The sequence below is a fragment of the Leuresthes tenuis genome, unplaced genomic scaffold, assembly GCF_036924035.1.
Source record: "Leuresthes tenuis unplaced genomic scaffold, fLeuTen1.0.hap1 SCAF_6, whole genome shotgun sequence".
NCBI classification, from domain to species: domain Eukaryota; kingdom Metazoa; phylum Chordata; class Actinopteri; order Atheriniformes; family Atherinopsidae; genus Leuresthes; species Leuresthes tenuis.
Window position 1 is genome coordinate 3,807,570 of NW_027325360.1, and position 15,230 is coordinate 3,822,799.

At 40.2% G+C, this 15,230-nt stretch overlaps 1 protein-coding gene across 1 annotated transcript; it reads right to left on the reverse strand.

The window, feature by feature from the left end:
* Window positions 1-12,671: 12,671 nt before the first annotated feature.
* On the reverse strand, window positions 12,672-13,697 carry LOC140309003 (natterin-3-like). The gene has a single exon (XM_072386844.1). The coding sequence runs from the start codon at window positions 13,695-13,697 to the stop codon at window positions 12,672-12,674; it is 1,026 nt and encodes a 341-aa protein (XP_072242945.1).
* Between the last annotated feature and the right edge of the window lie 1,533 nt (window positions 13,698-15,230).

Consider the following 15,230-nt stretch of genomic DNA (forward strand, 5'->3'; position numbering starts at 1 on the left):
TAATAGAAATGTATGGGGACTTATCTGTATCAGGAATTGAAATCAAAAAGAGAAGCGCTGTGCTGTGACATTTCGTTGACTTTCACAGTGAATAAATCTTGTCTGCACACCTGCTCAAAGTTAAATATATTATACACCTGTGAGTTATGTCTATATTTAAACAGTCTTCAAGGAAAAGGGAGAATCCAGAAACAGTCTAAATGAGCAGAAACTTCATGGACCAACGAAGGTTTTCAGGCATCAGGCAAACAGACAGGAAGCATAGATTCAGTTTCACACAGTGAACAAATGACTGGGAAACCTACCACAGAAGGACTAAGACAAACTGGTGAGTATGAGGTGAACAATGACTACAGGTGTGGAGTAATCAGCCAATTTCTTCTTCTTCTGCTTTACCGCCACAATCTGGGTGTGGATCAGCAAGTTATAAAGCTGCAAGATAATACCTGCACCTTTAATTCTCTGAGACTTTTTGTCTCATTTCGTTTCTAAGGGTAAAACTTCATGCGTTTCTTGGTACCATTGTGTGACAGCTGGAGGTTTGTTCACCGCTTTAAACACATCTAGAAACAGAAGTTTGTCACAAAGTTTAAAATCTGTTCTACTCAGAGATAATCTTTTTGAAGGCAAGCTTAATATGAAGAGGCCAGCATCCTTTGTAACTCATTTCACTCAATTCCTCGGCTACATTGCTCCAAAACCCTCCCAGAAGCAATGAATGTATGTCCCAACAGACCATTTACATTTGATGCAAAGGAAGAGGTCCGGTTATCCGTCTTGTTAAAGATGAACGGTGTGATGCGGGATCTGTGGAGTATCCTATTTTGGGTTCCTCTCATTCGGCTACAACTAAATGTGGTTTTGGCAGATTTCATTGCTTCATGCCAGTCATTTTCGATAAATTGCCCCCCAAGATCACGTTCCCACTTCTGCTTTCCCTCCATTATTTCTGACGGATCTAAGGAGTAGAGCAGCGAATAGGAATGAGGGAGAAAATGTGTTTTCTTTTCGATTCGGTGCCTGTGTGGAGATTTTTCACTTCTGACAGAATAAAACTACAGAGTTGAAGAGTGTTCAGATGCAATGTTGTATTTTTGTTGGAGCTGTTGAAAGGACATCAGTCTATTGCCCTGCTATACATCCCAAATCAGCCTGATGCCTTTTTTATGCCAACTATCCTAGTCACATGTGTCAATTTCCCCAAAATACTTTGTAAAGTTTTATTTATATTCAGTTTTAAACACCTTCATGATCAAAGTTTGAATGTATCACGCTTGATCATTACGTCACTGCTGTATGAGCTCAGCAGGAAACTGTCCGTGATGCGTATTTTTCTTTAGCCTTTGGCGCCCTCTGCTGGATATATAAAGAATTCACACATTTTGGATGTGTTGGTTTGGTTTGAACTCAGAATATCTTTCTCAGAGTAGTTTACAGGTAGTCTGAGAGATCTCTTAAAGAGGCTACATGAATTTCAGCTGCCTTGAAACTGTTTTGTGACGTTTTATCATGCAGTTGGTTGTAACTTCACTTCTTCAAATGATCTGAATAAAACTGTTCATAACTTTCTTCAGGACCACATGCCCACGCTGTATTTAGCACTTCCTGCTCTCCACTCTTTCACCATCACCATTATATCACGTGTTCTTGTAAAGCTTTAATGTGACCACCCTGTAACATAATAACAGTCTTCAAATGTATTTATTCTATTACTCTTGAAGCCTCTCTGTCCTTTTCATTGAATAAGAAATGAATGAGGTGCCAGTTCTTCACAGTAATTTGATTTAATCTGATCTGAAGTTGTAGCATTATTGAGGCCCATCAAAGAGCAACACACTATCATCTTGGATAAACAGCTGACACGACATTAAATTATTACTGATATATGATACTGATAATATGACATTATTACTACTTATTTCAAAGAACGAGATCGCGAATACAAGCGGCCGAAATGGGTTTCCTCCGCAGGGTGTCTGCGCCTCCCTTAGAGATAGGGTGAGAAGCTCAGTCATCCGGGAGGGGCTCGGAGTAGAACCGCTGCTCCTCCGCATTGAGAGGAGTCAGATGAGGTGGCATCTGGTTAGGATGCCCCCTGGACGCCTCCCTGGTGAGGTGTTCCGGGCCCGTCCCACTGGGAGGAGACCCGGGGAAGACCCAGGACACACAGGAGAGACTATGTCTCTCTGCTGGACTGGGAACGCCTCGGGGTCCCCCCGGAAGAGCTGGAGGAAGTGGCCGGGGACAGAGACGTCTGGGTTTCTCTGTTAAAGCTGCTGCCCCCGCGACCCGACCCCCGGAGAAGTGGCAGATGATGGATGGATGGATGAATTTGATCTATTTGGATTATATTTACAGATACAGCCGCTGACAAACTAAACTTGGCTGGTCAGCCAATAACTTTGAAGTTATTGTCTGGACTTGGACTTGGACTTGGACTTGGACTTGGACTTGGACTTGGACTTGGACTTGGACTTGGACTTGGACTTGGACTTGGACTTGGACTTGGACTTGGACTTGGACTTGGACGGGCAATTCCAAGGTTTGAAGTGGAGGTGAGGAAGGAGGACCCAGGTGCAGACCGGGAGTTGGAGCCAGGAGGTAACTTAAAACTGGGAGACTAAATACTTTAGGGAGAGTGATTAGTGAGAAGGTACAGCTGAGGATATGGAGCACAGGTGAAGGGTGTGGAGCTGACAACTGGCAGGAGGGAACTGAGGAAAGGTGAGGAAATGGCTAAACTAACAGAGACTAACCATAAAATACACGGATCGTGACAGTATCTATAATTTGACTTACATTGTTCTGGCTCATTCTTGACCGATGTAGTGAACTGGCGCTATACAAAAAGCTCAGCTGAATTATTCATTATTGATTGAAATGACATCGTATTAATCCACAGACAAACAGCAAGTAGTTTCTCACTTTTATTGGATCCAAAACAAAATGCAACAAGTTTTCTACAGATGTAGCGAATGCTGTCTGTATCAAACTGTGAGCTTAAGTGCAGAAACTGTTTTTTATTTGTTATGCATATGAGCAATAGCCAAAACTTGTATTTAATGCATATACAGGACCATACAATCCTAAAAAAAATGCATATGATAAACAGCATCATCAGTCATAGAGCGCATCAAGCACAGGTACAGAGTCGTAAGCTTGGAAGGGAAAATGAGTGAAATAATTGCCTTAAAGAGCTAAATGCAATCAACAATAAAAAATCCATCCATAAAAGCTCAGGTCACAAAGGAAATGGGAAGGGATTAGTTCTACAAGTAAGTTATATTGTTGATTATTAAACAGTAACAAGTTCAAAGGATCTGCACAAACATATATTTCTGATTTATATCTGTGTTACAGTCCCCTGCATGAAATATTTCTGCTGATTAACTATGTGCCCAAATCCAGAATCTATTTCAGGACAATTTCTCTGATAATTTTGATGGTCAAACTCATATTTTCTATGTTAATTTTACTGATAATAACAAAAAAAACCCCACAATGTAGCTCATAAGAAATGTAAATGGACGGATGAACGATTTTGCTCTGGTAATTTGTACCCTGCAGTATAGTTTTAATTTACCACCAGGTGTGCTTTAAAGCTTTACAGGTTTAGAGCAAGATTGTGCTCCAGGTATGGCTGTGCAGCGCTCGAGCTCAACATGAATTTCTCCAATTTGAACGCCGTGGTACTTCCCATTGACGGTCGTTGTCCCGGACCTCCCATTTTTGTAAGTGCGTTTGAGGTGTGCAGTGAACGGGATGTCTGCCTTGTACTTGCGACCCACCATTTTGGCTGTGCAGCTGTGGTTTGGGGGGACTTTGAACTCTATGGTCTCAGAGTGAGAGACCTCCTCTGACACAGTATTTCCTCCCGAGGTCTCGAATGATGTCTCAAGGCCAAGCTCCACACTTCCAGAGGCGATGATAGGAACTTTCATAGAGAAGGTGGTTTTCACACCGAGCTTGAGGGAAGCACCGATGTCCCACCTTCTCTCGTTTCTTGTTGTTTTTGATAGAGTGGCTGTTTTCGACACTTCCACACATTGCTTGTTGGTGACGGTAGAGGTTTTCATGATTGTTGGGGCAGAATTTTTCTCGATTTCTTGATTGTTATTTTCATATTTGAAATCAAACACCAGTTGGCTTTCAAGATCGTTAGAGATGGTTAACACATCGTAGGAGCCTGTCTGCTTTTCTTCTTGATCCTGAGCATAATATAGTTTTTTTTTCTTTAGATCCACCTTCCCCAAACCATACTCATTTTTCCCTACATACAACTCTTCATCTGGGCAAGTTCTGACTAAATCTTTAGGATCTGAAACATCAGAACTCTTCCTCCACTCCAGCATCTCAAAATGATCTTCATTCACAAGGATATAAAAAGAACCAAAAGACATTTGTTTTGAATCAGAGGTATAATGGCACTTATTATCCAATGTTGGGTTGTAGAAACCAACATTGCATCTAACACGGCAGACATATTCATTTTCTTCTTTTTTTGCATTGTAAACTGAAAAAGGGTCTTTGGGGAGATTACCATCCCATTCGACCCATTTCACTTTTTCTTTATCGAACACGGAGGAGGAAGACGGAAGCTGTCTTTCCAGTCTTGACTCAATGGAAGGCAGGAGATGATGGATTGTTTTGATTGATTTGACCGCCATCTTAGGAACCATGTCCTCCAGATTTGGGTTCAGAGAGGAAACTGTGTAGAAGAAGAAGGAAACACACATTTAAGAACAACACAGAGGATAAACAGTCTTCTTAAATGATAGATTTTATTAATCGGTGTTTTGGTTTTAAGAAAATAAACTGAAATCTTCACTGCTACCTGGTGTCATGGCCTTTGGGCTGGTTTTGCTCTGCATTTAAGTTTTCACTTTGATCTCATTGCTCTGTATTTTATTATCATTAGTTTACATTCTGCCTCTGGATAATCCTACTATCTATTCTGTTCTGTTGAGTTTAGCTTTGCATCTGCTTCCACACCTGGACCCATTTTACTGATAACCAGGCGTACATTGCTTCTGTATATACAGCATATGTATAAACATATACATCAGGTTTTCCTTTGTATCTCTGACAGATTCTTATCTGTTTTATATTGTGTGGTTTTTGCTTCAAGTCAAGTTTAGTTTTGATTCTCACAACAAAGTAAGTAGAAAACAGTACAGATCCTACAGATGGATAGATACTTCTATCTATTTGAAAGAAATATCTTGCGAATTGGGCTTTGAATACTTTCTCAGCCCCTTCAGTCTTTACGTTTCTGCGGGCTGTTGTTTAACTTTGTCGTTATAGTTGACAAATTGCAGAAGTTTTCTCTTGATTAGTCACTGCCTGCATGACAATCAAAACAAAGCATTCTAGTGGGAGGTTTGGCCTAAACTTAACCAGCTATGAGCAAAACAAAAGTTTGTTTATCGCAGGTAAGGTGCACGTGAAGACAGATTTGGAAATTAGCAACACTATTTCATTCTTACCGTCTCTGGCCAGTGAGGCGTCCCTCACAGTTCCTTGAAGACTGGCCGAGGACAGAGTCAGCAGTAACAACAACCACAGCTGTCGGTAACACAGAGTAAAATCATGATTTGTTACAGCCAACTTAAAGGGGAACTCCGGTATTTTTAAACCTAGACCTTATTTATGGCATGAAATACGTTCATCTACTCACCGAGAACAGTTTGGCGAAAGTCGGCGTCCTTCAGAAGATATTTAGATAACTGGAGATCCATATAACGGAGTGAACGGGGCTTAGAGGATGCAGCCTCTAAATAAGGCATTATCTGTCTTTATTTCACCAATACTTTAAGAAGAATGAATGAAAGAACGTGTGCTATAGCTCTGTTAGCTCATAGCTGCTGTTATGTAGCTACTTGCAGCTATAGGAGAGCTAACGGAGGGATTTCTACACAGGCACTCTACTGGGACCACTTCATCCACACGCCCCCCTGCAGCACAGCTCATTCACTCCTGTAAGAACGTTCATCGTACTCAAAGTCGTCGTTCACGTTGTCAAAATCTGATAAATATCCTGCCATGTTGCACAAAACTAGCAGTAGCAAACTCTGTGTGAAGTTAGCCGACTGTCACAGAGCACGGAGTAAATAAACTGTGCTGCAGGGGGGCGTGTGGATGAAGTGGTCCCAGTAGAGTGCCTGTGTAGAAATCCCTCCGTTAGCTCTCCTGTAGCTGCAAGTAGCCACATAACAGCAGCTATGAGCTAACAGAGCTATAGCACACGTTCATTCATTCATTCTTCTTAAAGTATTGGTGAAATAAAGACAGATAATGCCTTATTTAGAGGCTCCGTTCACTCCGTTATGTGGATATACAGCGATCTCCAGTTATCTAAATATCTTCCCGAAGGACGCCGACTTTCACCAATCTGTTCTCGGTGAGTAGATGAACGTATTTCATGCCAGAAATGAGGTCTAGATTGTTACAATACCCGAGTTCCCCTTTAAAATGCAGCATCTCACTATCCGGCCCGTACTGATGAACCAATGAACTGGTTGCATAAGGAACTGCACAGCAACTTAACATCATTAAGGGCCTAAAGGTAACAGCATGATCTGTTGGCTAGTTTTGGATTCTGATCAGACTTAAAAATCATTTCACTGAACCGTGAATTTCCAAAAACTATGTATAGTTTAGGATACCTGTCAGCCTGTATTTTAGCAGACAAAAAAAGTCAAATTAGGGTTAGCAATTAAAATGCTATCTCATATAGATCACTTTTATCTTCTTTTATAAGAAGAATAGTTCCTGAGGGCACCCTTGAAGATTCTCTGAACTTAAGTAACTATTTTTATCCTCAGGAGAGGCACAAATAAACACAACATTTTACTTTCTTATTACCATTTCTGCTCACTGAGTGGTCCTTCGGTGTCCTGAAGAGAGGCTGAGGGCAGCGATGATAACAGCAGCTGTGAGTAACAGAGTATAATCATGATTTGTTTGTTACAACCAACTTAAAATGCAGTATCAAAGCAACCACCCACTCCTGTTAAACCACTGAACTTTTTGCACAAGAAAATGCAAGAAACAGTTGAGAGAAAATTGATTCAGAGTCCAATCTAAAAAGACTAAATGTATCTTTGCCAACGCTTTAGCAGTGAGGCGTGCATGTCCCCATTTCTAGTTTAGTTCTAGTTTCACCTTCAAATACCAGGTCATGTACAGCACCCAAAGTAATAGTCTGGGAACAAAAGTTATCTTAATTTGATATTTTAAAGAAAATGTCAAGAAAACATGGGATCTGCAGTTTTGTTTACCTGAACTAGATGAGCGTATAACCTTTTCTCAGATGAAGAACAGGAGCCAAAAACAAAGAAAAAGTTGGTCAAATGAACCAGCCAAGGTACTGTTTCAGGGAGCAAAAATCTCCCCAAATCAGTTTCATCTCAGCTTGCACGGCCTTTAATATTCAAGCGACCGAAGGGGAAGTTTTCGAACGAACCAATCCGTGGTTAATACCAAATATAGAAACAGCTCCCTCATTGTCTGAAGCACACGTTTAAGAACATCGAAGACTCACTTGCATCTGTATTAGTCAATCACTCAGGAGCAGAAATGTCACGTAACATTGGCACGACTTCTTTATTTCATATTTGCACACATTTCCAAATAACTCTGAGTTATGCAAGGGTAATATAACATTACTTCATGTACCTCCACACTTCATCACTGCTGGCCTTATCCATACCAGCTTGATTCCTAACAGGTTATCAATAAGCTGCAAACTACAAAGAGCAAGCCACACATGTCTGATGATCCACACTTTCTATCTTTTATCTATTCTTTTTGTGGCATACATGCTTATAAATATTATTATATTTGTGCATTCATTTGTGAACATAAACTAGACTTCACAAATTTGTGAATTGCTTCCTGTCAGATAGTCTAATAAAGATGGTCAATTGACAAAATCAGCAAAGATTAACAGCCCTGATTAACAGATCTAATAGTTGTTAACAGAGCAAACATCTGAGTTCCTCTTGTGTGTCTGCATGAAAGAGGAAGTTGGTCCTTAGAGGGCACAGAAATGCATGACAGTCATTGATCTGTGGCCCGTTTCCATGCCATAGATAATTTGTTGAAAGAAAAATGAGTGAATAAATTCAAATGAGATAGATAAACTAGATTTTTAAAAGTGAACCCCTCATTTGCATCATCACAACGAGTGCCGATGGAGTGGAGAAAGCATCGGCCACCTTCTCTACATGGATGACATCAAGCCAGGGATACAGCTCACCGGGATATACAGCAAGGACATCGGAACGACATAAATGTGGTCGAATAATAGGCAAGATGATCACAACTGAAGGGGCTGAACTAACAGAAGTCACCTGAGCAGAAGTTCATGACACCTATAAATACCGTGGGATCCCACAGGCAAATGGCAACCATGAGGAAGCTGCAAGGAAGTCAGCCACAACAAAGCTCCTGCAATGAATGAGGCGGGTTCTGAAGAGTCTGAGTCTGAATGGGAAGATCGAAGTCAAAGCCATCAACACAAACACCAGTCATCAGATACCCTGCTGGCAAAATAACCTGACCAAAGGAGGAGATAGAAGCCAATGATGTCCAGACAAGAAATCTCCTCACAGTGCATCTCAAACCCGGCATCCTGAGATTGTACGCTAAGCGGAAAGAGGGAGGGGCTAGTCAGTGTCAAGAGCCAGGAATACATCGGATAGATGGCCCTCTGTGATGAACTGTTGAGTGAATGTCTCAGGCAGCTGGCTCAGTGGCTACAAAAAGCTGCAGAGGCAGTAATAATGGCTGCTCAAGAACAGGCCCTGAGCACAAGAACAATAGAGGCCAGAGTCTATGTTTATGCATTTAGCAGATGCTTTTATCCAAAGCAACTTACAGATAGGGTAAGGGGGTCTTGACTAAGGACCCCTACTGGAGACAGTACCTTTCATGCAGAGGATTTGAACCCAGATCTCCCACATGAAAGGTGGCAATCATACCACTAAACTATCCAGTCCTACCACACCAGACAGAGCCCCAGGTACAGGCTGTGCAAAGAGGCCTCTGAGACAGTTGGGTGTAACATGCAGGCAGGTACGGCATCCATGGAGCTGCACAACCAAGTGGCAGGAAGTCCCAAAGCCAAAGTGGGAGATACCTCCAGGGTAGAGGAACATGACAGAGCTATGGTCCTGTGGGACTTCCAGATCCAGACTGATAAACAGGTGATGGTCAACCAACCAGACATTGTGGTGGAAGCTAAAAAAACCCACCAAGGGCTAAAGGGGAAAGTTGAGAAGATGTGGGAAGTGAAGGCAGCAGTTACTGGGCTCGGGGCCGTGACCTCCAAACTGGAAGAGAGGCTCCAACAGATCCCAGGAACAACATATACGTACTCATATATACATATAAATGGAAAGCTCTTAGTGGTATATTTGTGACTGAATCATTTAGGGAATCTTAAAAGTTTTAGATTTGCTATTCAGGGCAACAATTATGTCTCCTTCTTTGTCCACAGAGGGACATTTGTCATGTAAAGTTCAGATTTTGGGGTATTAGCAGCATTGCAATCAAATTACATTTAAATAACCAACTAGAAAAAGTGAATCATCAGATTTAAATTGGATTCTTGGTGAATGTTTAGTGTCTATAATTAATCTGGGTTTCCGGCTCACAGGACAAAGCAGGATCTTGATGCTTAATTCTTTATATCCTGGATATAGATGATTAGGGTTCTTCTTTGAGTCCAGTTTGTTTTTTAAGCAACAAAAATAGTATGATAATCACATAGCTGTGTCATGTTCAAGATGTGATATGTGGGCATCTAAGTTCCTCATGCATGTTTGCATAAATGAAGAAGTTGGTCCTCTGAAGCCACACAACTGCCCGATAATAACTGATATAATTCCTGTTTTTACCAAAGGTAAGATATCAAGATGCTTCAACACGCAGGCAACTTCACAGGCCCTGAACCGCTGGCATGTAACTGTCTGAGGATTTCATGACAAGATGGTTACAAACAGTTTCTGTTAACTGGTGTGAATTCAAATAGATTCTACGGACTCCCCATTTCTAAGGAAAAGGGTTTGCAGTGTTGTAATATTATGTGTAATTGTCATTATTTCCCTCGGTTCCCAGCTCACTAAGCAGGATTCTGCAGAATTCTCTACCAGGAAACCCAATATCTCCCTTATTCTCCAAGACTGAACCACCTTAGATTTGCTTGTCCTTTACTGGACCAAAGCCCAAACCAATATGTAGTATGTAGTTTAAATCCATAACTGTTTTCAGGAGGTAAAATGCCGAATAACCAATAACTGTCTTCGGTTAAATTCTAGAAAGTCTGAGGAAGTTATTTTTGGTCCCCTAACTCCTCAGTACGTGTAGAAAGCCTCTTAAAGCCACTTTCATTCAAATTTCAGGCCCAGGCCATGAATTTGGGAATCATATTTGATTCAGAACTCATATTCAAGTGGCTTTTTCCAGTTATGTAACGCAGCCAAATTGAAATCCATTCTTTCCAGTAAAATGACTTAAAGACATTTGTTACAGCTTTAATTGTAAGGACTTGTAGCTGGACACCAATCAGGTCGTCTGCAGCTGGTTCAGAGTTCAGAGGTAGCATCCTCGTTCTTGTCTCACTTCACTGGTTAAATACAGAATTAATTTAAAAATGATTTTGTATGCTTTATGCTTTACATTTGTAGGCACCTGAATATATTCCTCTTTGTTCCTCTGATTTCACCGCTCGAGGTTAGTTGATAAGATAGGAATGAAGACATATTTGTTCTCCTTGGCCTTTAACTGCATTGAACAATGTTAGTATTTTCACCGCTCTTAAACATTTTATTATCTTCTGACCAAAAACGTGGAGCACATCAGTCCAGCTCTGAAGTCTTTAAACTGGCTGCCGGTCCATCAGAGGATAGACTTTAAAGTTCTGATGCTGGTCTATAAAGCTCTGAATGGTCCAAAATACATCAGTGACCTCCTGACCCACTATGAACCTTCCAGACCCCTCAGGTCATCTGGATCCGGTTTTTTATCAGTTCCCAGAGTCAGAACCAGACCTGGAAAGCTGCATTCAGCTTCTATGCTCCACATGTCTGGAACAAACTCCCAGAAAGCCTCAGATCAGCTGAAACTCTCAGTATTTAAGTCCAGGTTGAAGAAACATCTATTTTCAGCTGCATTTGAATAAGCTTGAGTTTCAAAACGGAATCATGTTTTAACTACTGATTTTATCTTTCATATATATATTTTTTTCTGATTTTATCTATTGTTCTTATTTCCTTCTTTTGTTTAAATTTTAAATCATGCTTTTTATTTCTTCTGTTTTAATGTCTCTGTAAAGCACTTTGAATCACCTTGTTGTTGAATTGTTCTATACAAATAAACTTGCCTTGCATTTTTATTAGGTTTTACTTTGTTTCTAATCCATCCATACTTTTATTTTAGCTTATTTTCTGCACAGCGCTTTGGTCAACTGTGGTGGTTTTGGATGTGATTTATAAGTAAGGGTGCAACGATTAGTCGACAAAAATCGATAACATGATTAGTCGCCGACTTATTTAATTGTCGATAATTGTCGTTTACGCCATCATGCGTCTCTTTCACGCTGTTGAGCTGAACATCATTTTTCGTACGGAGTGAGTCATCTCACTTCCTACCTATCTCTGCTTAGAGATTCATGCCATTACGGTAAATAATAGCAGGAGATGACCTGTAGAAACACAGTGAAATGGCTGAATTATCGTCCTCTCGTCCAAAAGTGTCAAGGATCTGGGAACATTTCACCCTCGACACCCAGAAAAAATAGATTACCTGCAAGTTTTGTAAAGCCGACCTCAGGTATCACAGGAGCACGTCTGTCAGGCATGAACATCTGAAGATGAAGCAGGTTGGAGCTCCGGGAGACGTGGGCTCACCATGGTGAGATATTTAACTTGTTAGCGTAGCCTGCTAGCTATAAATAAGCGTAATTGTCTTGGATTTTAACATTAAAGTGCAACATTAAAATTGTATTATTCAACTTCACAGTCACAACCAGGCTGTTCTTTTTCACTTTTTGGTATTCATGTGACTATTGGTGAATTACTGCCAGCCATCTTCTTAGCATTTTCAGTTAATGTTAAAAAAATCAAGATATAACATGGCTTGAATGTGTCCTTTTTCAGTTTTAATTGGATTGTTTTAATAAGTAATTAACCGATTAATCGTTTAAATAATTGATGACTAGTCGACTATCAAAATAGTCGTTAATTGCAGCCCTATTTATACGTGATTTGATTTGATTTATTGCTATTTGCAATAAAGCATCAGTATGTCACACACATGTTCGTCACCTTTAATTTTGCACATAAATATATGATGATCTACACATGTACCTCTTTTTTCTGGACTAGACTCTTCTTTAAATACAAATTTATAGTGAGACGAACACAAGTTAAAAAGAGTTTATTAATGAATAATAACAGAGGACAAATCACTTCATTATATCCCCATTAACATTATAAGTAAAAGCTGTATTTATTCTCTGTATACAATCGGAATATATTTTGAAACATCAAACAAATTTAATCATTTAGATTAGATCTTTTTGCAGAGTTATATGGAAAGCTGTCATCATATTTACTTTAGCAAATCAGAGGTGTCATGATGCATGTGAGCCATCTTATTGTATATAATCAGCAAGCTGTGGCATCACGTAGAGCTTCACAGCGGTCTACGTCAGTCCGGATTTCTCCCGTCTGGACACTGCGGTACGTTCCAGTGATGGTTGCTGTTTTGGTCTCTCCGTCGTCGAAGGTGCGGCTGACGTGTGCCGTGAAAGGGATGTCCGTCTTGTGTTTGTAACCCACCATTTTGACTTTGCAGCGGCTGTTTGCCGGGACACTGAGTGTGATAGAAATAGTGTGGGAGGACACATCTTGCCAGGTACGTCCTCCCGAGAACTGGAAGGAAACACCAATGCTTGACTCAATTTCTCCAGATGCGATGGCAGGAAGGGAAACAGTCCAAGTTGTTCTGACATCGAGCCTAATGGATCCAGTGATGTCCCACCGTTTTTCGTTCATGGTTGACTTTGTGAGACTTTCTGTTTTAGACACTTTACTGCATTCATAGTTAGTGATGGTAGACGTCTCCATGTTCTCTGGAGGGTACTCTACGGTTTTAGCTTCATCAGTGTGATATGTGAAATCAAAGATATGCTGGCTTTCAAAACCCTTAATAATGGTCAGAACCTCATAGCTCCTGTACCAATATTCAGAAGATTCCCAGGGGAGGTAAAAGGACTTATCGTCCCTGTGCACCATCCCTAGACCATACTTATTCTTCCCAACATAGATTTCTTTATCGGCGCAAGTTCTGATTGGATGTTGTGGCACTGAACCATAGTAACCTTCCTTCCACTCCAATCTCTCAAAGTGATCTTCATTCACAAGAATCTCAAATGAGAAAGAATATTTCCCATAGCCTTTATCTGGATAGTTGCAGCGAGAGTCCATGGTGTTGTAGAAGCCGGCATGACATTTGTATTTGCAGATGTAATCAGTGCGTCCAGCATATGTGTTGTAAATTGAAACGGCGCCATCAGGGAGATAACCTTGCCATTTTTGCCATTTCAGTTTGCCATTATCATCGAATGTGGAAGGAGGGTCGACCGGGTGCTGCTCCAACAGAGAAACAGACTGAAGATGATAAGTTGACATTGATATTTTAGCTGTGATCTCAGGAAACATTTGACCCGTCAGATTTTGGTTCTGTGAAGAGACTGGATGGTAGATAAAGACAAAAGGCATACATGTCAAGATACAAAACCAAATGTAAATTCAACTTAAATAATACTTTTATCAGTTTTGTCATTTAAGGTAATCAAAATGTTTCAATTTAGAAACTATTTGGTTAAGTTTGGTATTTAAAAAAAGTTGGTTGGGGTTGGAATAAAAATTGTGGCTTCCATTAAGAATAGAAAAAAGATTTAATGAAATAACTAATGTGGGAATGAGACAATCTGGAAATAAGTGAAAAGAATAAAATAAAGTTTTCCCCATTTGTTTCACAGTTTTTTCTACTTCTGTTGCTTTTTGTTATTTTTACATTATATTTTCTCTGTAGTCTGTAGCCTTTGCTGTTCCTCAGTTGCTTTTATTTAGTCTTTATTACTTTCTTTCTCTTGCCTCTGTTATTTCTCAGTGTTTTCTCAGTGCATTTCCTATTTCCTATTTTTAATTGCTTTTGCGGTTACTTTAGCAGTTTCACTTCACTTAATTTTTTTGCCATTTTCCTACTGTGTGAGTTTCTCTGACAAATTAAAACTATGCTTCCACATTCTGCTCTTGAAACTGTAATTTCCAGCTTACTAGTCAAGGAAGCTACCCCCCAGCGAGCGAAGCACACACTGGATCCTGTGTGAAAGCCCCATAACCTGACTCACATTTAGCTGAGACTGACCATTATCTTCTGTGTAATTAAGATACAGTAATGATATAAAATGTCTGAACACACTGTATCACATTTATCAAGTGGACTGTTGAATGAATTATCTTAAAGTGAAGTGAAACACTCTGATGGATGCTTACCTTACTTATTCTCAGTAGAATTACTTTTTAAATTCCTACTTTATTCTTCTTAGAGCTGAGATACAGCCAACTGAGAATCAGTAGTTGACCCAACCTGCATGTCTTTTGACTTCATGAGGAAGTTATTATGCTGAGGACACTCATATAGACACAGTCTCACTGTATATTTAGTCTTGGGTAAGAAACACATTTCTTTTCAACTTCCTTCTTACCAGGTTTTGTCATTTTGAATATTTCCAGTGAACTGGCAGGACACAGAGACAGCAGCAACAGGAGGGGCAGCTGTAAGGAGTACAGCGTAAAATCATTATGAGTTCAAACCAGATCAAAATCAGCCAATTACTACTGGTTTTCCATTAAACTAGAAACACAAAAAAAGGAGAAATCATCAAGAGGGAACCACAATTAAACCTGCAGCCTGAGAGCAAAGTGCTCTGTTGGGGAAATATTCAACTACGAGATCTTTAAGATATGATGGAGCTCGGTCATTCAGAGCTTTATATGTGAGGAGAAGAATCTCAAATTCTATTCTGAATTTAACAGGGAGCCAATGAAGAGAAGCTAAAGCTGGAGAAACATGATCTCTGATGTTAGCTCTCATCAGAACTCTGGCTGCAGGGTTTTGGATCAGCTGGAGGCTTTTCAGAGAGTCTGTGGGACAGA